Source organism: Neopelma chrysocephalum, unplaced genomic scaffold (genome assembly GCF_003984885.1).
Source record: "Neopelma chrysocephalum unplaced genomic scaffold, ASM398488v2 Primary Assembly neopelma1_24, whole genome shotgun sequence".
Taxonomy (NCBI): Eukaryota; Metazoa; Chordata; class Aves; order Passeriformes; family Pipridae; genus Neopelma; species Neopelma chrysocephalum.
In genome coordinates this window covers 45540952-45565448 of record NW_020897693.1, presented here as the reverse complement: position 1 = coordinate 45565448, position 24497 = coordinate 45540952, and the positions used below count along the sequence as shown (strand labels likewise).

Genomic DNA, 24497 nt, shown 5'->3' with positions numbered 1-24497 from the left:
TGCATTTGTCAGTCTTCAGACAAAATATTTTTGAAAAACATTTTTAAATTCCTTAAGAACATATTTCTAAAGGAATCGGGAACACTTGGAAGCTACCAAACCCAGCGAAGTGAGCGCTTCCTCAGCCATCCTTCCCTTGACTGCCCTTACGTCAGAGGGACGGTCGGGCTTGCTGGGATGAAAGAAAACAGCAGAAAGTCGCTCTCCGAGGCATAGCGAGGACGGAGCCGAGGCCAAGGGAGCGGCCACTCCCGAAGAGCGGGGCTGGGGGATGTCCCTGTCCTGGGGCAGGCGGGGGAGCGAGGCCAGGGGGTGTCCCTGCCCTGGGGCAGGCGGGGGAGCGGGGCGGGGGTTGTCCGTGCCCCCGGGGATGTCCCTCCGTGCCGGCAGCCCGGTGGCGGCGGTGCCGGCAGGGGGCGCGCAGCACTCGCGGCGGGAGCGGCGGCGCTGTGAGCGGGGCGGGCGCTGGTCCGGGGGGATCCCGGCTCCGCTCCCCGCCCCGGGCGGGCCCGGGGTCGCTGCGGGCACTGCTGTGGGACGGCGCTCCCCGAGCCCCGGCTGCAGCGCCGCTGTGCCGTGGAGCCGCGCAGCCGCCCCCCCGCCCCAACATCTGCACGGCGAAGGGCGCGGATACCGCGGGTGCCCGGCCCTGCCCGTGCTGCTCTGCCGAGCGCTTCCCGCTGCTCCTGGCCTACGAAGTGGTCATTCCCACGGTGCGCAGCCCCGCGGGGCCGGCTGCGGGAGGCGAGGAGTGAGCGATACGCGCCCCGCACAGGTCGGGGAGCTGGGAGAGCTGGCGGCAGGGGAGGAGAGGCGAAGCTGGGCAGCAGTGAGCCCATCTCCTAGGGAGCTGTTTGCTTCTTTGAACCTCACTTCTCGTTTTGGGAGCTCCCAGGCAGAGATGCCATGAGCCGGCTCGCCCAGCGCTGGGCAAACGCGGCTGTTGGGCAGCCTTGGTATGAACGCGCCGTGTTGTGTGAAAGGTGGGTTACACATAATACAACCGAGTCTATCTAACAACCTACCAGTGCCAAAAGAAACATGTTTTTATCCCCCTAAGATTCTTTTGCATCAGCTCCTCAGCACCTTTGTTTGGTCAGTTCAACTCACACTTCTGGCATAGAGCTAACCCACTGGAAAGAGAAATCCAAAATGACTCCAGGAAGGGTCAGCACAGGTGAGAGGGGAAAACAGCAAGTAGGGTTTATTGGCAAATTATTTCCCCTAAGCTAACTTCGGTGTGAGTGTGTGTTGATGACATGGCTCATCTACAAACTATGCTTCCTATGAAAATTTGACTTTGATAAAGTATGTCAGGTTGTAAACCTTGGCACTAGTTACATGAAGTCAGAGCACGACATCCAATTCAAAATGACTGCAAAATATTTTATAAACAAGCAAATACACAGCTGTGTTTTCTTCCAGTAGTGAAGGAAGGTCCAGTTTATACAGGCAGAGAAGAAAGTAGGTAATGCAGTAACTGAAAGTATAAGTCTGTCATGGGATATGGAGCTCTTAATTCAGAAGAGAAAATACTTTATTTAGAGTTAAAATTGCCAGACAACTTTATTTCAGTTCCAGAACATCAACTTTAACAAAGGTTAGTCGTTGGAAACCAGAAGAAGAGAAGTTAAGGCCTGCACACCAGGGCAGAATTAAGATAACCTCAAACACACAAGCCTGGTCTGCAGGCTGGCAGTAGTCACTAGGAGACGTGTGCAGGTGTTCCTGCTTTATTTACTCTGTCACCTGTTCATTCAATGAGCAGAAGGAGGAAGTAGCTGGGTTGCGTAGCAGAAATACATTCATGATGGAAAAGCAGCTTTGGGTAGAGAAGTGTGAGTCTGCCTGGGTGTGTGGAAGGGAGGGCCAATATGTCTTGCTTCAGAGCTGTATATCTTAGGTCATGTTCTCAGTGAAGCAAAGGATTTTTGTCTTTTTTACCCTGGGGTGCTGGAGGTGAGTGTGATGCGTACTTAAAACTATGTAAACAAGATATTTTGATGGTACCCTGCACAGAGTCAGCAACTGTGCTCTTCCCCTTGAGTGTGTTTGAAATTTCTCTCAGCTAGGCTTCCCAATATTTAGAAATCCTGAACAAGTATAGGAAATTGTTGAAGAAAGGAAGGCTGCAACTGAGAGAAACTGACCATGTGAAGCACATTTGAACTGCCATAAAGTGTAGTGACTGCATGAATCTGTAGAGTTCACAGTCATTATAGTATTCATTAAAAGGGCTGTTATTGCTGTGTGACGTTAAAATCCCTACTTTTCCTTTGTGAATGATTGTTACTAGGATGCTGTAAAACTAAGGATGCCAAAGGTTCAGAACTAGATAATACTTTTGCCATTTCTAGAAGACGGTCTGAAGCTGGTGTTTCTTGTTTGTCTGGCATCCACAATTACTCTTGAATTAGTATGATTTGTTTGGCTTATTATAGAAATAGAAAGTGTGAAATTCTATTCTCAAAAACAGATGCCAGCTCACTGGAGACAGAAAAGCTTTTTGTTCTTCTCATGTGGTCAGGCTGAGTCTATAGTAATGAGCTACATAAAGGAGATGCTGTTGCCTACAAAGGAGATACTTAAGTTTCCACGCGTAACTTGCAATATGCAATAGCATTATCCTATTGGACAAACTTTTGGGATGAAGTCATATTTGTTTTCTTTGTAACTCCATGTACTGCCCCTCTAATTTACATTTTTAGTCACCTTGAGCACTCCTGAGCAGGAAGTGACAGAAGGGTGTCATCACGTTCATAATGTCTTTGGCTTCTCCATCGATACTGTCAACATGCCAAAATGTTTGAGCCGATTAAAGGTTTAGGCTGAGATACCAATGCATTTACTCTCTGAACAATCCATTTCTTCTAGAAACACATAATATCTTTCACTTCGATTAATAGTCCATTACCTGAGTTGGACCCTGCAACTTTGTGGGAGAGCACCAGCCTCGTGCTGGAGTAATGGTGAAGAAACCATTGTACTTACAGAGAGCTGACCTGTAACAGCAAAGTGGTTAAAATCCTGGTTCCGCTGTGGGTAAAGCTGCTTCCCTTTACACCATAGTCCTTCCACTCAACATGCTTTGGACCTTTACTCATTCAGGGGTTTAAATTTAGACCATTTCAGGGGGGAAAAAAAAAAATCAAAAAAGCCTCCTACGGCGTTTTGGGTTTGTGGATTGTTTGGTTGTTGTTGTTTTTTAACCCATATGTGACTGTGCTACCAAAAAATCTTAAATGGTTCCACTAGACTAAAGTAAGTTGCAAGTGTTTGTAGGCAACAATTATTGCTGAAAAATATTGACATTTCACATTTTCAAGGCTGCTTTTCCCCCGCTTTTAACTTCCAGCTGTGATAGGCATTTTTAAGGGTAGGAGGCTGTGAAGGGTGTTAGAGACATTCATATTGAAACAGAATGAAACAAAATTGCAGCTGATCCATATGTGATGTTGTCGATGGAAGGACTAATGACAGAGATAGTGAGTGAAGATGGACAGCAGGTCAGGTATGGACTTGCAAAAGAACATAGTGGGAACATGGCAGCACTTTAATTTTGGGTTGTGTGTGTGTAGAAACATCACTATGTAATATGTGTAACTCCTCTGCCTGTGAATCAGAATGGCTAGAGAGGTAAGTAAGGTTATGTCAGTTTTAAGGTTAGCTAGTTTGCCTGGCTTTGTTACCAAGGGAGCAGTGTGATTTCCTGCTACTCCAGCAGGGACGGTACCTGGGAAATGGGCCGCAGAGCTGCAGGAGTGAAGTGTGACACAGCCAAGGGCAGGATTCTACCGGGACAGCTTATGAAGATTTGTCAGAGCGGCAAGGAAATGTGTGTCAGGCGTTGATCGCATTTGTGCCGTCCCAGGTCTTCCACCCCTGGGAGGAGCTCACACAACTGGGCTTTGCCCTAAGCCACGTTCTGCTTAGGGCCATATCTCTGGATTTATGGCGTTTGGACTGCCTTTGCTTTCCAAAAGCCGCGTCTGGAAGTGCCCGGGGACCTGCAGCGCTGCAGTTCCCCTTGTGCTCTGAAGCCGTCCCAGGCGGGGATTGATGCAGTGGCTGTGCTGAGCTCCGGTGGTGGCAGCAGCACGATGGGGAACCTGCTGCCCTGTGAACACGCCCACCCCCCCACACCTCTCCCGGCTGCCTTCGAGGTCCCTGCAGCAGAGCGAACCTCGGCCGCCCGTCCGCTGCACCCAGAGCCAGCCTCGAGGCATCCTCTCTCTCCCGGGTTCCCTTGCACACCACGGCAGGGCTGTGCAGCTCCCACGGCTCCTGCACACCCGAGCGAAGCCGCAGCCCCAGTGCCTACCTGCAGGGCGGCGGCGGGCAGGGGAGCCGCCCCTCCCTGGGCGCGGAGCTATAAGGGCAGCGCAGCGCTGTAAGGGCAGCGCAGCGCGGGGCGCAGCGGGAGCCATGGGGAACCGCGTCACCCGTGAGGACTTCGAGTGGGTCTACACGGAGCAGCCTCATACGCAGCGCAGGAAGGAGATCCTGGGTACGCCGGGGCGCTCGGGAGCGGCTGCCGGCGGGGCGGGCAGGGCTGCGCTCCGGGACGGGGAGAGACGGGGCGGGTGGGGCGGGGGGTCCGCGCCGGGTCCGCCTGTGTCGGTGCCGAGATCGGCTCGGGGCGGGTGTCCAGACTGTGGAGAGCCGCGGCCCGGTGGGCTCGGAGGGGTGTTTCCCCCGAGGGGTGCTGCTCTCCCCCGACTCTCTGCCTTCCGGAGGCAGCGGTGAGCCGGCTCACCGGGGCGGCAGAGCTGCGCCCACCTGCCCGCACCGCGCCCCGGCTGCCGTCGGGGGATCCCGGCGGGCGCCAGCCCTCCCCAGTCTGCCCGGACTGCGGGCTGGGAGCCCTCCCGAAGGCACTTGTTCCCAGTGTCTTGGGAGTGCAATAAAGTCAACGGGGATGTGGGTGAGGTTTGGTAGATAACAGTGGCGAGTCCCCCGCTGCTTGTCAGGGACAAGGTGCATGTCTGTATTTTCGTGTTAACTGCGCACAGGAGTGTGTTGGATCGGGAGGTTTATTCTGCTTTGGGCTATTCTGAAGATCGTTTCAGAGAAGAATTGATAATTCAGAATTGTTGCAGAGTATTGTTGTGTATATCCTGAAAATACATGTCCAACCTTTTATTAATAAATAAAATTTTTATTTTTTCCTCAGTTTTTATTTGGGTGGGTTGGTTGTCCTGGTTTTTTCCCCCTCTAATGAATAAGGTAAAGTTTTTAAAGTAGTTTTATAAAGAAGGGCACTGGAAAACTTGTGGCTGAGTAGCAGCTCAGGGTACGCATGCATAGGGTATATGCTAATTAGGTGCAGTTTTTTAACTCCTCTACAATCTTATAGATTAATCCAGGATTAATCTAAATTACAAAAACATTTCCGGTATAGTTGCACTGGTGGAATATCCTGGTACAGGTTTGAATTACACCCAGGAAAATAATAGTTATTTTACTGTGTGATCAAGGTATATCATTATAGAAAATGATGCTTCTTGATGTCCTACTCATCCTTTTAGTCAAGGGCACTACATTTTGGTGAGCTGTGGGTAGAAGTATCTGTGGTGGGTCTCTACCCTTACTAATCTCTTGCCTTTCTGGTTGTGCTGTAGAATGGGGACTGCAGACCACCATGAAGTTGTATTATGTAAAGAGTGCTTGGGCTCCCTTACCCTTGCTGCAACAAACTCTTTTTAGGATCTTTCAACTGCACACTTGCAGAGGTTTTACCCACCTCCCCTTTGGGTTCAGAACAAGTGATTGGAATCAAGGTCCATCTTTGCAGCCCCCGCTGCCCCAGCTGTGGGAGCAGAAGGAAGGGAATAGAGAAATACAACATGGGAAGAGAGACATGAAAAATGTAGTGTCATGATACCAAAATGTTACCAAAAGTTACTGAAGCTGTCATGGTATCCTGTATGATGCTAGTGTCATGATCCTCACTGTATTTTCAAAGCCTGAGGATCAGCAAACCCCTAGTACCCAAAGTATGTACTTATCAAAATGTCTAGTGTCTATTGAGCTGGAGAACACTGTAAGAATCTTACATGCATATGAACAAATATCTGTAAAAGTCCATGTATTTTCTGTTGTTTTATACAGCAATGCCTTGGGGACAACATTCCATGCTGGTAAAGGAAGTATTTCCCTCCAGATAGGTTAATGATTCAGTTGCTAAGCACTGAAACTTGATTGTTCTCTGTTTATGCTGCAGCTTTCTGAAATGTTGGTCTCTCTCAGACATGGCTACTTGGATTTAAATGCAAGTGGAAATTATCTGTTAAGAAAAAAAAATGAGCAAACTGACAAACACGTTCCTTTCCTTGGGCTGTTGCCTCAATGTTCCGATAGAACAACTGAGAAGTACAAATGGTCCATCACAAAGTTGTGACTTAGTAGCCTAGGTGTCTGTAAGACTTTTGTAGTAAGTGACAATGTGTCTGAAGGAGAACTGTGAGTCCAATCTCCCTGCCAAGGGCAGGGACATCTTTCACAAGATGAGGTTGTTAAAAGCCCCATCCAACCTGACCTAGAACAATTAAGAGGGATGGGCCATGCACAATTTCTGTGGGCACCTTGTTCCTGTTGAGCTGCAGAGCTATGAGCTGTGTTTATCAGCTGGGCTGGCTGGGAGGTAGCTTATGGCAGGACTTTGTTGCGCTAGATGAACCTACCAGAGATGTGATTCCTAATGGCTATAATTATACCAGCAAATAGATGAAGGTTTTGTGCAAGGCAGAGGTAATCCTTTCTCTGTTATCTCTTTGTCGTATCTTACTCTTAGAATCTAGGTATTAAAATGTAGCTTGTGTTTGGTACTGTCTAGGTGCCAACTGCTTCTAAGTTACGGGGGAGGTCCCTTGCCAAGCTGGCACTTCGACCCATATCACATTGTACGTGTTCCTGAACACGTTATTCACGCCTTTCAGTTTATGAAATGGAACTGTTTCATTGCTATTCTCTCGCCCTCTTGGTTATGAAAAGCCTGTTACTGCCTAGTGTCAGGACTGAGATTTGTGTAATGCTGCAGTGAGCTCTGTTAGGGAAAGACCTGGCTAAAAACTTCCTGATGGAAGTAAGGTTTTTTTATCTAGATCTGCTTAGCCTTTCTGTACAGTTACAAAAATGCTATTAGAGGGAGATATAACATAGGGTACAACATGGAGGGGATATCTACTTCTAGTAGAAATAGGATTTCTACTTTAGTGTCAGTAAAAATTTTTTTGATTAAAACACTTGAAGAACTATAGTCTTGCACAGTGGGAAGTATTGGTGGTTTGTCCCTCTTGAGAGATGAAAAAAAGCATTGCTCAGATGCAGGTAACACCATAAGCACAATATGCATGATTATTTCACCTGCAAACAGTTTCCCAAATGCAAGCAATGAGCAGTATGTTGTGATATGGGAAGCGTGGATCATATTTGTGCCATGGGTTGGATCTAACTTTTTAAAATTACTGTAGGTTGGTCAGAAAATGTCTTGCCTCACAGGATCCTTAGGGAAGCACTTGTTGCTCAGGGTAGACCAGGAGCATCTGAATATGATCTAACATATAAGAATAATTAATAATTATATAATTAATTCTTTACCAAGTTATTTTGGAGTGGAGATGGTGCAAGCATTTTATATGTGCTTTATTCTGTAGGAAGGCTGAGATGTTAGCCTATGAGGAGGGGTAGAACACAACAAAAAACAAAAAATACATTTTATTTTAGCAGTTATCTGGTCTGAGTATAGCTTCCAGCTCTGCCTTCTTATTTAATCTGCTATTTCTTTCAGCTGTCTCTTCTGTTGCCTATTTAAACCTCACATTTATGAAAATTCTGATAAATTGTACCTGCTGAAATATGCATATGCATCTCTCCTTAGCTTAAATCAAAGCTCTGAATTACATGTGCTTCTGGCAAAGAAACTATGAGTTTGTTTTCCCTTTATTCTGCAGTATGTGGGCTTAGTGCTGCCACTGATGTGCTTGTTCTCTGACGAGCACATCCAGAATAGCTGCTATCTCGGTGCTCATGCCAATTGCCTGTGGGCATCACCTATGAAATAAATCACATGAGCAGAAAGTCACTGGTTTAGGCATTTGTGGTCTTCTGTTGAAAATGTATTAAGTGCAACCAAAGGCTTCAGCCTACTCCATATTGCAGGTTTTTGTTTCAGAGGCAGCTGGAAGTCCTCTTCCTAGCATTCCTACATCCCTTTCCTCTGAACTAGCTCACAAACAAGTATAAGCAAGGTTATAGCTGCTGTCATAGTGATGTGCTGTCATAGTGATGTGCTGTCATAGTGATGTGCTGTCATAGTGATGTGCTGACATCATCCATCTCTGTTGACACCAGCAATGTGGCACCACTGGGTACTTTCCCTCTGGTGGCACTTCTGAGTGAGCCCTCTCCCTTGGACCAGCCAGCACTGAGCAATTCAGAGGCTTGTGGTTGGCAAGTACAGGATTAAGACATTTGTCCTTACACAGTGGATATATAAAAATATATTACACTTCAGTGTAATTAGCTGGGCAAAAAGGTTTCTTATTAGTTTGCCTACTGGATGGAGTAGGAGACTGTGCAGAACCAGAAACTTTTGTCATGCCTGTTGTCCTCTGTGTGTCCTGTGTCTTGGCCCATGTATGGTTTGAATTAATCATAGCATAGTTTCAGTTGGAAAGGACCTTTAAAAGTCACCTAGTCCAACCCCCTTGCAATGAGCAGGGACGTCTTCAACTAGATCAGGTTGCTCAGAGCCCCATTCAACCTGGCCTTGAATGTTTCCTAGGATAGGGCATCCACCACCTCCCTGGGCAGCCTATGCCAGGGTTTCACTGCCCTCATTGTAAAAAATTTCTTCTTCATGTCTAGACTGAATCTCTCCTCTTCTAGTTCAAAACCCTCATCCTATTGCAACAAACCCTACTAAAAAGTCAGTCCCTATAGTTCTTATAAGCCCTCTTTAAATATTAAAAGGCAATAAGGTCTTCCTAGAGCTTTCACCTCTCTGGGTGGTAGAGCCTCAATTCTTAACTCTCTCAGCTTTTCCTTGCAGGAGAGGTTCTCCAGCCTCCTGACAATTTTTGTAGCCCTCCTCTGGACCTGCTCCAACAGTTCTATGTCTTTCACTGAGGACTCAGGTGTGCTGTGCTGTTTATGAGCATGTTCACAAGCTGAGCTGTTATGAGGCAAAACATGATCCTGTCAGTAAACTGTCTTCTTTTGGTTTGTTAAATTTTTTGGTACAATATCAGCTCCAGTATAGGACATGGGGTAGTAAAGCTTACATCCTGTGCCTGGTGTCTCTTATTTGTTCTGGCAGAGACTCATAGTCAACAGAACATAGTCCAGGACAGCAGTGTCACAGAGATTTTTTTTTTCCCTCTTCTCTTTAACAGACCTCCTAAGTGCCTTATACTGAACGGTATCTCCGCTTTGACTATATCTGTATGTTGCACTTGCAGTCAAAATAAAGGAAAATCAAGAAATTTAAATTTCTTCTGTTGTTATTACTAGCTTCTTGTGGATGTAGGCAAGGCTGCTGCTCCTTTAAACCTCTACCACTGTCTTTAAGGAAAGCTCCTGCTCTTGTTCACTTCCAAATCCCATGTATGCCAAAATGTGCAAGTATAAAGTATGTGGTGTCACATCAACAAGAAACCGTGTTTGGTACCATCACTGGGGCTCTTCTGGGTTATCTCAGGAACAGTGTCAGTAGCAGCATGGAGGTTGAGTGAGGGTTCAGAACAAGATATTTGCTGTCTCCTGAAGAGGAGGAACACCAGGACCTGGCAACCAATGGCCTTTCCAGGAACGACTGATCCAGCACTAACTGAGGATCACAGTAGGGCTATGGTGAGTGCTGCTGGATCTCCAGAGAAAAGCATCAAGTTAAAAATATGAAGTCAGACTAATTTGTCAGTTTAGAAACTTGTGCAGCCTGCCTCTAGAAAGGTGACTGATGCTTACACACAACAGTGGAGTGATCTCTCTGAAATGTTAATTCAGTAAATGGGTTGTTTCAGAATTGTGAATGCTTCTGAAAATATTCTTGCAGCATTTATTCTCTTGACTGCTGTTCTTTCATCCACACTGTTGTACAAGTGGGAAATGTCTTTCATCATCGTGGAGCAGCTTTCAGCTGCTCTGAGGTTATGTATAGAGACTGTGGAGGTGGCTGAGCAGAATTATTAACTACACTTACCTTCTCTACTGAAGTTCCCATGCTGCTTTTGCAGTGTGCTGACATCTGGGAGACAGAAAAGTCCTGCTGTATATCTACACCAGTATCCCCACCCTCCAAAAGGCAGTACAATGGATCTGTCTGGACAACTAGAAGCAGCACACGTGGATAAACTCTCTGCCAGGCTGAGCTAATGGACTTTCTCAATAAGCCAGAGGCTGAAAAATGTGCCGTGTAGACACTAGTGTAGCTGGAGTTATGCTGTTCTCATTGAACTCTAAAGGGCAAAACCTGGTCCCATATAGTCATATAAATTTGTGGGTGTCATGCCCTGTCCCATGTCATGTGTCCACACATGAACCCCAACTGCCTTATCTAGAAGGGCTGAATCATGAAGTTGTTTTTTTTATCCTCTTTCTGTGCCCTCTCCATGCCATGATTTTGCATAAGGAAGAGTTAGCTCTAGATTACATCACGTTTTAGCCCTGCCACGGTGCTTGTTGGGAAGCAATGGACTCTGGCCATATAGAAGCTCATCATTCTTAGAATGGAAAAGTGCTCAGGAAGACCAAAATGGAAGCAATTCAGGAAAGAGCAGCATGATGAGAAGCTCAGTTCAGATGCTTCCTAGTGTGAAACTCTAGCAGTCTCAAGAGTGGGGAGTAGGTGTCTGTTTACTCTGCAAAGTGCCATGTGTAGAAAACAAAGGTGGTCTTTACCGGCCAGCTGCCAGAGGTCTGATAGTCCTTTGTGCCTCCTGGTTCAGCACTGCCAGTAACCCTGCCTCTGATTCTCTATTTCCTTTTTGACCTGCAGATGGGCTATGTCTGGTTTGTACAGCACCTACAGTCTTTCAGCTAACTGCAAGGGATGAATGTGAGGGAAAAAGGAGATAAATATTTGTGTTATCACATCTTTGTGTCAGTATGTTATACATAAACTGCAGTCATCAGGATCACTTAATCTGAGACTAAATGTGTCTCACTGAGGAGTGCTTGGCCTCAAGTCTATACAGGGTCAGTATTCAACATTCTGCATTTGAAGCACTTCTGAATGAACAGATCTTTGGCAGGCTACTCCACCAGCAGGGCTTTTAGCCTCCAGTGAGCTTTCCAGCACCACACCCCTGCCCAAGCCACGATTTCTTCATGGGGAGAAACCTGAGGTCTCTCCACGCCATGGAAATGGGACAGGTTTATCAGTATTAATGATAAATAGCCACACTATGGTGGTTTGACTAGTATGCAAAGATTTACTGTTGGAGAGGAGTTAATCATGTGTTGAATTTAATATTAAACCCTAGCAAGCTACTTAATAGCTGTCACCTGTGACAAATGCAACCTGCCTGCATTGCTGCCTGCACACACTGTTGCTGCCTGTTGGCAGCAACTACTCTGAAACCTCTTAAATGGAATCTGTGGTCCTTGTTGACTGCCACAGAAAGAAATAGGTCAAAAACTTCCATTATTCTCAAATGACAATATAAAGCATCTCTAAGCACTTTTCCCATCCCATTAATTTTTTTTTTTTTGGTCAATATAGAATCATAGAATCAGCTGGGTTGGAAAGGACCTCTGAGATCATAAAGTCCAACCCTTGATCCACTACCACCGCAGTTACTAGACCACGGCACTAAGTGCCACATCCAGTCTCATCTTAAAAACCTCCAGGGATGGAGATTCCACCATTTCCCTGGTCAGCCCATTCCAATGCCTGATTACCCTCTCTGTAAAGAATTTCTTCCTAATATCCAACCTAAATCTCCCCTGGTAGAGTTTAAGACCATATAGCCTTAATTTGACCAAGCTGACCAACAGATCTGGTTGTTTTACATTTCCTCATCTCTTTTTTTCACTTCAGTAACTTACATCTACCAGCTGTGCAACTGAACATTTGACGTGGTTTGATTTATTAAGGAGTTTTCTGGGTTCTGGACAGAGGCCCCTAAGCAGGAGATTAAGCTACATAAAATTGCATATCTTTAACAGTCTTTCTGACCAGGTCATTATATCAAGTTATTCTTTAGAGTGGACTTTGAATAAGCAGCACTTCATGTAGAATTTTGGTACATTTTCAGGTACCAGGGAACAATTTTTAGCATGTTAATTTTTCTAGTGTGAAAACTGTAATTTCAAAAAAACTGTGAAAAGAAGAACAAAAGCAAAACAGCAAAACAGAAACACTTTGGACTTGCCAGAGATTTTTATCAGAAAAATTTGACTGACTTTAGAAATATGTGAAGTTTGATTAGAGATTTCCCACCACTTAGAAAAATCTCTCTTTTTCCTGAATACTCCTCATGGTGAATTGGCCCCCTTGTCCTCACAGGAAGAATTGGGAATATCTCTTTTCTCGCCATCTTCCACAGCACTTGTCCAGTCTTTATCGTCCCTAACCTCTGTCAAGCTGAGCTGAAGCTGGCCAACAGGCTCAAATGTTGTTGGAATGGTTGCAGAGCATGACCACATGAATCTGCTTCCTTAAGTAGTACTTCATCTCTCTGAAACTTCAGCAAACTTCTCAGGGTTCACTTTTACAAAAGCCTTCTCTGCATTCAGCACTCCACACCTGCCACTGCTTTCAAGGTCATATAAACTACGTGTATTGTCTCCAGCATTGTTTATAGCATATACAGCTGTATAGATGCTGGTCATTGTAATCTGATTTTATTGCACTGGTGTTATACTGTGACACTCAGACGATGTTTACTTTTCTATTCATAAAACAGACCTATCAAACTTACAGGACACACTGTGTAACCTTAGGGTTCAGAGCGAGTGACTTGTCTATGCATTTATCTGTGTAAGCTGTAATTGTTGAGAAATGCAGAGTATGAGTTAAAGGAGGGAGGTCAGTAGGTAGGTAAAAGCCATAAAACAGTGGAAAAAATTATGTGCAAGTTAATATTAGAAGTGAGAAGTGCAGATTTGTAAAGAGGAGATGTGTATCAATGAACAGCACCTAGAGGATAAGCTGTACTCTGTATTTTCTTTCTTTTAAAAGGAAGATGAACGGCTGCTGGAACCAAAGATAAGTAAGCTAGTCCTGGCCTGATGTGAGTCAGACCTGGCAAGCCTAGCCCATGTCTCTCTGACACTGCAGTAGTTGTGAGGCCTCATGAAGCTGCTGTGTGATTATCTTGTGGCTTTTATGCCTGCTTTTGGTATGTGACTTCGGAACAGGCCGAGGAATGGGAACAGAGAAAAATTTTCTGTGTCTTATAAAATCCTGATAATATTACTGACTTTATTGTGATGTTACCATGTGTGAAGAGTTGTACGTGTTGTGAGCACTGGTAAACACTCAAATAATTAGGAATTTTTTTTAAAATGCTGCGTTTGTCATCTAACCACAGAGCAAAACCTGGCGAGCCTGTTGCTCGGCTCTCTTTCCTCTGCTAATATGTTTGAAGCTGCAGTGTGAAAAGGGCTATGAAGAAGGCAGTTGTATCCCTTTTGTGGAAAAAAACATCTGATTTGAGCAAAATACAAAAGGAAATAAAAAACTTGACAGAAGATGCTTCTTAGCACTCAAATCATGCGGGTTTTCGCATACTAATAATGTGAAGCAGTACTCATTGTGGTGAAGGCACATGATGCCACAGATTGACCATCAGGATATTTTTTTTAATATGTCTATATATATCTATGTATATTGATATCAATCACAATTGGACATGATGCTGGAAGTGAGAATGGAGCCCATATGTTAGTAAAGCCTTCAGTGTAGTGGCAACCCTACTTTGGAATTACCATTGTATAAAACTAGAGCCTCAAATATAATGTGATAAAACCAGAGAGTCCCAGTGGTGATTGTGTTTACCTAACCGTGATCTACTGAAGTTTTTCTCTGCATTTTTTCCTTTAGCAAAGTATCCAGAGATCAAGACTCTGATGGGACCTGATCCACATTTAAAGTGGATTGTATCTGGAATGGTTTTCACGCAGCTTCTGGCATGCTACCTGGTGAAAGACTTATCTTGGAAATGGATTTTCTTCTGGGCTTATGGTTTTGGGGGTTGCATCAACCATTCGCTGACCTTAGCCATCCATGATATTTCACACAACGTCGCCTTTGGGAACAAGCAGGCCAAGTGGAACCGATGGTTCGCAGTCTTTGCCAACTTGCCGATTGGTGCCCCTTACTCTGCCTCCTTCAAGAAATACCACATTGACCATCACCGGTACCTGGGAGGGGACAGCTTGGATGTGGACATTCCCACGGACTTTGAAGGCTGGTTTTTCTGTACACCCCTTCGGAAACTGCTTTGGCTTTTCCTCCAACCTCTGTTCTACAGTCTGAGGCCACTGTATGTGAACCCCAAAGCGATTACACAGATGGAAATTTTCAATGCTCTTGTACAGTTTTCTGTAGACCTTATCATTTACTACCTTTGGGGACTCAAACCTGTTATTTATTTAATAGCAGGTACACTTCTTTGCTTGGGTGTACATCCCATTTCTGGGCACTTCATAGCAGAACACTACATGTTCTTAAAAGGGTATGAGACATACTCTTATTATGGACCTCTGAACTGGCTCACCTTTAATGTAGGATACCACATGGAGCATCATGACTTCCCCAGCATTCCTGGATGCAGATTGCCCATGGTAAGTATGGCATAAGTATGCATGAGTTAGATTTTTATAAAAGCTGCTAAACTGCCCCAAAGAAAACACTCCAAATCATAGCAATTGATCAATTTAAGAAAAAAAAAGGAAAAAAAAGAAGAAAGCTTTTTGGATTTGTTTCTAATTAATTTTAAGCCAGAGATTGAGAAAAATGGCTGTCAAACTGCTGTAATATTTAGTTTATTTGATGCAAACTAGAACATCTGACCCTCAGAGGGCTTGAGAAATACTTTTTCCATTATAAAATCCTCCAACAAGGCTCTAAATTTCTCCATTTACATCTCTCAGCCAAGAAGTTGCAACTCTGAAAGTTTAAAGGCCCATCTGAAGGGAGGCAGGTGGCAATTACTAGTTGAAATTTGTCTAATAATCAATCTGCTACCTATATTGCTTGATTAACATCAAAGAGAAGCTTTTCTATTTTTGAGATGACATAAGATTGGGGCATGTTCCGGCCTGACACAAATGGCACTAGAAAACAAAGCCCTGCTCTCCATGACTCGTTTTAGCTCTGCTGCCCCACCCACAGGAACTGGAGGCCTGGTCTGTCATTGGGAAAGTGCTGTGGCTTTCCTCCTTTGAAAGGCAAACCCCTTTTTGCGCATGTTTTATCAGCTGTGGGAATCAAATTTGCAAAGCCCAGGTGTCTAGGAAAGCTTTTCAATCTCCCTCCAGGTATGTAGCTGCTCTTGTGCATTTTAATACAAGGGTTCCTCAGCAGGTGCTCACAGTGTTAGAGGTACGTGACTTCGGATTATTACTCCTGCATATAAATTCTCTGGCATAGTAGGAAGGAAACATCTTCTGTCTTTGGGCTGATGCAAAGTTGGGAACTACTACTGCAATATCCTCATGAGGTGGAGGTAGAGCTGGGGAGTCTGAGGTTCAGTAGCTGTGACCTCCCCACTACTGAATAGCATGTACAACTTGTATGATGGTATATCCAGGCAAACCCTGCTGTATGGAGTAATGTTCTTCATCACAGAAATGCCGTCTGAGAGGAGATTCAAATCAAGAGGAGATTTTCTTGTGTAGAAGAGAGTGAGAAGCCTCTATAGTGCCTGCAGTTCTGATTTCATTCACCACCTTTGCTGCTGGAGGTCTGTCCTGGAGAAGCTGCCTGTTCCTGGCGAGGCACAGAGCAGCTGGTACAGCAGCCCACACTCAGATGTGAAGTTCTCCTGTCAGGCACTTCCATCACTGATACACCTGATAGTTCAGCTGGGAAGTGCATGGGCTTAGCTTTAGTTTCAAATGTTCAAACTTGTCAGATAGGCTTAGATCCTTAGATTACCGAAATGTAAATAGAGGAAGAGAAGAAGGTTAGCTCTGTAGCTTGCACAAGGGAGGTGAGTGACTAATTGAACTTGCTGGGACTGTTGCTCCAGACCTGATTGAGACCTGAAAAGCTCTTCTCCATCCACACCACAAATAGTGCAGCCTAATTCCTTGAGGCAGTGCAGCAGCTGGAAGTATCTGCCCAACCGTGTAAAGAAGATAGAGCTACTCGTTGAATTTCATGGGCTTATGTTCATGTGTGTTTTCCTCTTTGGAGAAAGAGAGGCTTGTTCTGCTGGTGGAGGACACACCAGACTTGTCAATCACTGTTGCCTTCTAGAACTATATTGAAAACTGTGATTAATTACAGTTAAAAATTCTATTAAAAAGTGAAAATTCTTTGGCAAAACAGTTACTGTAGAAAATCCTTTGTCCATTACAATAAGTTGATTACTCTTTTCTGCGAAATGAGAAAAAAAAATCTCCACCTCTTTGGTGGAAAGAAATAAGGAAGCAGATTCTTGCTGGTTAGCTTTCAACCTTGAAGTTCATAACAGGTAAGAAACCTCACCTTGCTCTACACTGCTTAACCTCCCAGGAAATTCTTCACTCTGCAAAGGTCTAGTTTTTTTCAGATCTTGTCTTTTAGGCACTTGAACTTGTAATAATTGAATTGTGTAATATGGATGACCTCTCAGCGAGGCTATTTTTATTTTTAATCATTGACAAGTAGAAAGTGGAATAAAGATCTTTATTTGGTTCCTGCATGATTGAGAGCAGGGGAGAAATGGGATTAGAGAATAACTGGATCTTAATCTTGGAAAGTAATTAGCTCTTCAGCTTGCTTATCGGGAAAGTAAATTCAGCTTTGTCCTTTGTTACAGGTGTGTCATTCAGAACATTCTGAGTAATGTGTTTGCTGCTGGAAAGACCTTTATCCTAGGAATATGGCAGATTTGAAAGAGGAAGGATTAGGCTGCCCTCATAGGCTTATGGATATTAAAGATGAGTGACATGGGTGTGCAGTAAGAAATTGTCCCTCTAGTATAATTAGAGATTACACAAGAGACCATGAAATTTAACATGGTAATGAAGGACCTGCTCTAAAAAAACACCCCTATAGACTTAGAACTAGTTTAGTCTTCGCATGAAGCCTTGTAACTATAAAACATTGCATTATTTACCAAATGAGTAAAAAAGATCCATTCTTCATTATATGAAGGATTGAATATACTTATGGAGACAGGAGATGGGAGAAGGAGGAGGAACTCAGTACTGATCCTAGAAGCTGCAATAAAAGTGCCAGTGTTACCGGAGGCAAACTAGTTACTCATTAAGCTTGTGGGAAAAGGAAAAGTCATGGTATGAAACCAGATTTATTGGACAGACAAGACTGGAAAACATGGTAGATGTGCTGGGTTTGAATTGCAGATTTCATTAACCCTGCAATGGCCAGGAGGGCTGGCTTGAGTGCCCCCCAGCCCCTGGTGGGGTTATAGGACTGCAGATGGAACTCCTGTAATATGCCTTCTAGAATTCTAAACATAATTCTACAGTTTCATGTTGTAAGGATCTCTAGTTTCTGTATAGCCCCAGGACAAAGAGTCTATAACAACTGTGCTGAAATACTAGGCTGGGTTTAACTTTTGTGCCTATCAGATATGATGGAGTAGGATTGGGGTCCTGTCAATGTGCTTTACAAGCACAAAACCAGAAGCAAAGTTTCAGTCTAAAAGATGTGATTTCTTACCCTACGACCTTGACTTATTAGAAGAAAAACCTCAATATACCAGGTGCTAAATGCCTAGTAATTGTCTTGCAGACTTTGTGATCTCTTGTTATCCTTCCCTGATAACTCCTATTCACAAACTAGCAATGAGTTAAGACTTACAGCTGAGATCTGTAAGGAGGAAGGGTGGGAGGAACTGAAGGAAAGGGACCATCTACAGTACAATATGGAGAGTTTGAGAAGCAGGATTTAGGAATACTTTGGCACAGTGTCATCCTCTTTTAAGGAAATCTATGATCTGGCTGCAACACTTGCTATCTGGAAACTGCCATCCTCAGGTTTCGTACTGCACCCAGAATCTGACAAAAAGGGTGACTCTTCCAGCCTCAAACATACTTAATAGATATAAAATCATAGAACCATAGAATCCTTAAGGTTAGAAAAGATCTCCAAGATCATTGAGTCCAAACTTGGACTGAATATCACCATATCAACTAAACCATAGCACTTAGTGCCACATCAAGTCATTTCTTGAACAGTTCCAGGGATGGTGACTTCACCACTTCCCTGGCCAGCCTGTTTCAATGCTTGAGAACTTTTTCAGCAAAGAAATTCTTCCTGATATCCAACTTGAACCTCCTGTGAAACAGCTTGAGGCCATTTCCTCTTGTCCTGTTGCTGGTTGCCTGGGAGAAAAGGGCAACCCCCACCTTGCTACAACATCCTTTCAGGTAGTTGTGGACAGTGATAAAGTCTCCCCTGAGCCTCCTTTTTTCCAGGCTAAACAAACAGCAGCTTCCTCAGCCACTCCTTATATGATATTGCATTTAAAAGGGAATCTGCATTAAACCCCAATTACTTTCTAGCCTCCCACCACCCAGATTTTCTGGCAGATAAGGAGATAATTCTGTTTTACATATGGAGATGCTGAAAGAAATTACAACAAATGAGATGTTTTTGTTGGGAAACTTTTGTGGATCCATTATACAAGAGAAACTGCTTTTAAAATTCTTTCCTGCCACATGATAGCAAAATGGGAACAAATTTCCTTGTCTTTTCCATAAGGAAATCCTTCAGAAGTCTTCCCTCTAACTGCATTCATTAAATTTTCTCTTTTCTCCATTCCTTACTGCACTTTACCTTCTCTTCTCCAGTGTTTCTGAACATTTCATACAGTTGCCCTGCCCAGAGCACAGGGACCTTGCCAGTAGTGCAAGTGGTGCCTGCCTTCCTGCACAAGGTGCTGCTGGACACAAAGCCAAGCAGAGCCAAGAAACACTTCATGTGGGTGTGAATCACTGTCCTACTGCTGATCCGGGGTGACACACTCCAGTGCAAGCCACTGGTCATCTCTTGTGACCTCCTCATTCAAAATGAGCTACCACCATACTCTGTGGGAAGGCGCTGAACAGGTACCCTTGCTGAACAAACAACTGCTCCACCACCTGATGCTGGCCAGCAGCTTGCCAGCCATGGCTGGGCTGCCTGCCTCCAGCATATGGTGTGTAGGATCTTCTTTAAAATTTACTGCTGGGTATTTTGATTAATCATCTTAATTGTCAAAGAATACTCGTATTCTAGGTGCCTGTTTTAAATCTGTAGTACAACTGCATGATATGCGTATGGAATATATTGAAGTGCAAGTTTTCAGACATACATGTTGTGTTCACCTGAGCTCTTCAGGAGTACGCCCAGACTACACTGCTGCTCATGTTTGCAGAAACTATTGGGCCGAATGTAGGCAGGCTGTTTATTGGCCTCTTCTCCGAGCCATTTTTTCCTACATTGTCGCTGGGGTCATTTTTAGTTAGCCTGTGGATCCAGAGGACACAGCTGCTGCCATTGTTCCTAGGAAGTGAATTGGTTCCTATGAATCTCCAGCCTTCCACTTTCAAGGGGCAATACAGAAAAACTTCATAACGCTGAAGCTCTTGTAGTGGTCAGAATTTAAAATCAAGAGATCTGCACAATAATGTTAATAGCTGAGAAAACATGTCTGGTTCAGAGGGCAAGAAATATATAGGGGCTTTGGAGAAGAGAGGAATGGCAGACTCACCATAAGGACTTGACTAGCAGAGGTGAGGGCTGAATTACTGCTGAAAGACAAAATTCAGGCAGAACTTCTAAAATGGAGGTAGGAGGGAAGGTCTAAGCAGCAGTGTGTTAGGGAATGACCATATCAGAGCTGTAGTGAAGCTTTTGGGTCTGGGTATCTGAGACCCCCTTTGTGTTTGCATCACGCCTCCTGAGTGGCCTTCATTCAAGGGAGCTTACTGTTAAAATAGTCCTCCCTCTAATTCTCTGGCTATTCCTTTTCCCACTTGGGAAAAGGGAGGATATAAACCCAGAATAAATTATTTCTGACTGTGGTTACAGAAGGAGCACAGGGAACTAAATCTGCATCTCCAGAGATCTTACCTGGTGCCTGGAAGTCACCTTTCTTCCAGTCATTAACAAATACCTTTAAGGGGAAATCCTGATATTATCTGAATCCCATTGAAAATTAATTACTTTTGAAGTACAAAGTAACGCTTTAAAGCAGGATAGAGAGAATTATCAGGCAGTCAGAGGTATTCAGTGAAAGACAGAATACAGTCAGACCTGAACTGAATCTTCCATGTCCAGCACAGCAGTACCATGCCACCAGCACAAGGAGTGCGCAGGGGCAGAGGTACTTAGTGACTCTTGTATGTTACCCAACCTACCTCACAGAGGAGTGGCTGCTAGGAAGCCGAATTAATGACGTAATTAGCAGTGAGCCATACTGGCTTATAATTTAACTTTTGCTGGGATTCTTACCCTTTCACAAACAGTCACAATTCTGTGTTAAGATTCCACCATTACACCTCGGGTGCTGATGAGACCTTCCTGCCGGGTGACAATTTCTCTGTAACCCTTTTTGTCTTCACTGGAACTCTGCACTGTGCTCAGCATAGCGGCTTTAAAATTCTGCTGGGTTTTTAAAGCGAGAAGTCATGCTGTCCAGCAAGACAAACTACTCTATTCTAGAACTTTGTTTGTCTAGGAGGTGGAGCTGCAATAAAACCATGCCCAAGCAGTTACGTGCAAGTGTACGACAGTTAACAGACTCTGCTGCTTTGTGTGTTCAAAAAGCAGAGCATCTGGGTGGAGCAGGAATAATAACTGATAACTTGGGAATCCTCATAGTCCTCTGAACCTGCCAGCTTTGAAACCTCTTTGTCCTCTGGTTCTGGCCTTACTCCCACTACAAGCACCACTCCAAAGATGCACAGTGCTTCTCTGATGGCAGCAGTCTTAAGACTTGGGGATTTGTAACAGGGATGAAATTTTATTAGATTTATGATCTAGTAATGAATCTTGCAGCATTTTTAATGCCAAACTGAGGAGAACAGACCATCCCTGTGATTTCCTCTGCCTGCTGGAGGAACCTGTATTGGATTTGCATCACAGTAGCAAAATAGAGGGAAGAAAATGAAGTGTAGGCAAGACTGTATCTGGTATTTTCTCAATTGGTAATTCTCTCTTACCCAGAACCCTCAACAGAAGACTATTACAAGTGGCAAACAGGGCTTTAAATACAGTGTGTTGGAGTCTTGGCAACTGATTAGGTGGATAAGGCATCTCACTGTGGAGATCCCACCACTTCCAAAATGAGACAAAATAGTTCTGAGTGAAGGCAGCGATCCAACATCTTTCAAATTCTGACTCTGTGAGGCAAAACTTCCATCAGAAATCTGCAAGTATCTAAATGCATTTAACTACATCTCATTTGGCTGAACTTCAGAAGCTCACAAGCAATAACAGGTAACTTCAGGTTATGGCTGTGCTATCAGATCTGAATGTGAAGGCTGAAACACATCTGACACTGTGCAACTAAACAGCTCGTTCTCTCTCTTCTTCTTCCAGGTGAAGAAGATTGCAGCGGAATATTATGATAACCTCCCACATCACCAGTCCTGGATTCGAGTTCTGTGGGACTTTGTTTTTGATGACTCTATTGGTCCTTACTCAAGGGTTAAGAGACGGTGCAAGCTGGCAAAGGAAAGCTAATGGGCTGGTCCGCCTGTGGTAGTGGGGTGTGTTTTTCCACACTTGACTTCAGTTTTCACATGACTTCAGTTTTCACATGACTTCAGTTTTCACATGACTTCAGTTTTCTGCGGAAATAGGAGGATCTCTGTGTGTGCTGAATTAATGTTGGTGCATGCTGCTTAGACCAAGAGGATGAGTGTGATAATTAAGCAATTGAATGCACTATTTTAGACCACTGATACTTTTTAATAAAGGATGTTTGTGTATGTAATCCTCAGAAACTAGGTTAGATTGAATTATGATTAGGTGAACCTTTGGTCTAGGCTTTGAATTAACTTCCTGGGGCACACATGCCCAAGCCTGAGTTTTGGCCTGGTCTGCAGTGGAGAATGTTTGCTGTGTGTTACATGTGATCATGTGCGTGTGTGTAGTTGAAGACTAGTTTCTCTTCATGCCAGATTAGAAGTGGATGCTCTGCATGCACAGGACTGTGGAAGCAGGGAGGACTGGCATGCAATAGTAAATGAAACTCTCTGGAGAACACAAGGGTGCCTTTTGCTCAATGTCTTGTCTAATCTAATAATCTTCTGATAATTGCTAGTAACAGAGATTTTGTATATGCAATGAAATATGTTTATATTTTTGTATATTTGTATCATTATTTTAGTAGCTGTTGTTTGATCTTTATTCCAGGGATTTGTCTAAACCTTTTCTGAATGCATTTCCATGAGGATCTAATACTCGCTGTAGCAAACTGACAGATCTGAACTGTGGCAGGGAGAAATCCTTCCTTTAGTCTTCCACCCGCTGCCCTGAGCAGCAGCATGGATGTGCCTCTGGAGGAACTGCCTGGTCCTTTCTCATTCACCTTTTCAACTGTATCCATAACTTCATGTTTCTCATGCATTTCCCCACTGTAAGTCCTTCTGGGAATGGAGTTTCTAGTTTTAATTGTTCCTTATCAAGATTGTTAGCACTCCTGATCACCTTTCTTGATCTCCTCTATATTATACCCCTCTCTGTGCATAGGATTTAGGAAGGTGTGTCAGTGAAGATGTAGAGATGATATGGTGGTATTTGTTCCTAACTGCTTTCATAATAATGGTAATTTTTTTCCTCTGTCATTCAAGGGGCACTGACTTGGCATTTGGGAAGCATATGATACTCTAGCTATATAAAATTGCCACTGATTGTGTTAAGAGGATGGAATGTAGAGATGGGGCTGCTTATCTCCCTACATCTCTTACTTGGTGCTATTGACCTTCATCTGTCATTTCTGCCCACTGGAAGACACAAATCTTCCTGCCTGTCCTCTCCAACAATAAACTTGTGGCTATCCTCAATAATTCCCTGTCATCAAAAACCTTAATCAGCATACATCTCTCCAAGCAGAACAATATCTTGGGAGTCAGGAATTCAGATGTTCAGATGCCATCTAGTATCTTCTCATCACCCTGGAAAGCTGGTGAAGTATTTCTTTCCTTACTAAGTGGTTAAAAGAGAGATCTGTATAGGTGCTCTTGCCTTCTACCCCTCTAACAGTTTTTTTTTTCTTCTGGAAATCCATGCCTGTAACAAAGAAAAGGATTATTGTGCAGTCTCATCAGTCTCTCAAAGTATACAATTAGACCTGGAAAGCCTGATTTCCTCAATAAACACAATTTTGTTTCCTGCTCCAGAAGCACTGGATCCAGTGAGCCAGTGTCCATTCACTAGCCTGGCACACAGCCAAGCTAGCCTGCTGCAATTTGGGTTCCCCCTCCTCCATTTCCCCTTCCTCCATTTTTCTCACCCATCTGATTTTGGCAAATGGGTAAAAAAATACCCAGATATGTTCAGCAGAGCAAGATCCTTTGTAATACAGGGCTGAATACCAGTTATTCAGATATGGCTTTGTGCTTTTGGATAAGAAGAGGAAGAATTGGGCTTCTTTGAACACTGCAGCCTTCACTAGTTCCTCAGTGACGAACATAGTTAAGTCATTATGTCTTAATTATTAAAGCTGCTTTTCTCCCAAAGGAAGAGGTGTTGATGTGGGAACTTCCATTACCTTATTTGTATCAGTGCTCATGTCAGGGAACCTCAGTTTTTTATTAATTTACTTCAGTGCTGCTGGCACTCTGATCAGGTATTCAACTTCCCATGTCCTTAGCGGCTGTTCCTCAACTCTCTTGTCCAACTTAGCAAGTTAATATAAAAACCACAATAAAGATTATGCTATCTTTCTCGATGTGATTTTTGTCCTTATCCTCTTTGATGAGTGACCTTATGCTGTAGTTCCCTTATTCAGCTGTTTCATGATGCAGTCACTTATGTGGTGTATGGATTACTAGCCTAGCCTGACACAGAGGCTGTGATGTAAACAGGGGCCAACCAAAATTGTCAACTGCCTCTTAACCTGCCTCCCATCAGTATTTCCATCATGGTCCCAGCTCGCTTAGCCTGGGCAGCCCCACAGCCCTTCTGATTGTCACTGTCCATCTCAGCAGGAATTTGAAGTGCCTGCAGTGCCTGCAGATGTGCAGTGTGAGCTGAGTTCCAGTGTGTGAGGGTGCTGCTGGAGAAGGCTGTGATCCTGTCCTCTCTATAGGCAGTGATGCTGGCAGAAGTTTTTTTTTCCATAACCACAGGGTCTGGGTAAAAAGTACGTCAGGGCTGTGTATAG

At 44.1% G+C, this 24497-nt stretch overlaps 1 protein-coding gene across 2 annotated transcripts; it reads left to right on the top strand.

Annotated features, from left to right (window-relative positions):
• The first annotated feature begins 4397 nt into the window (after window positions 1-4397).
• Window positions 4398-23740, top strand: DEGS2 (delta 4-desaturase, sphingolipid 2). 2 transcript variants are annotated; one of them, XR_003532652.1, is made up of 4 exons: window positions 4398-4507; window positions 14048-14790; window positions 21707-21909; window positions 21944-23740. XR_003532652.1 is itself a non-coding variant. In XM_027673966.1 (3 exons), exons 1-3 carry the CDS (start codon window positions 4426-4428, stop codon window positions 21848-21850), a joined length of 969 nt encoding a protein of 322 aa, XP_027529767.1. In that variant the 5' UTR covers window positions 4398-4425; the 3' UTR covers window positions 21851-21918. The 2 variants fall into 2 exon arrangements, 1 of the variants encoding a protein (XP_027529767.1); XM_027673966.1 differs by lacking the exon at window positions 21944-23740 and having other exon boundaries at window positions 21707-21918.
• Window positions 23741-24497: the final 757 nt, after the last annotated feature.

What these genes read in the sequence shown, in the direction of transcription:
- DEGS2 (XM_027673966.1), top strand. Translation starts at nt 4,426, where the DNA reads ATGGGGAACCGCGTCACCCGTGAGGACTTCGAGTGGGTCTACACGGAG. An exon ending in GCGCAGGAAGGAGATCCTGG is followed by an intron (nt 4,508 to 14,047) that starts GTACGCCGGGGC and finishes TTTTTCCTTTAG; the next exon opens with CAAAGTATCCAGAGATCAAG. An exon ending in CTGGATGCAGATTGCCCATG is followed by an intron (nt 14,791 to 21,706) that starts GTAAGTATGGCA and finishes TTCTTCTTCCAG; the next exon opens with GTGAAGAAGATTGCAGCGGA.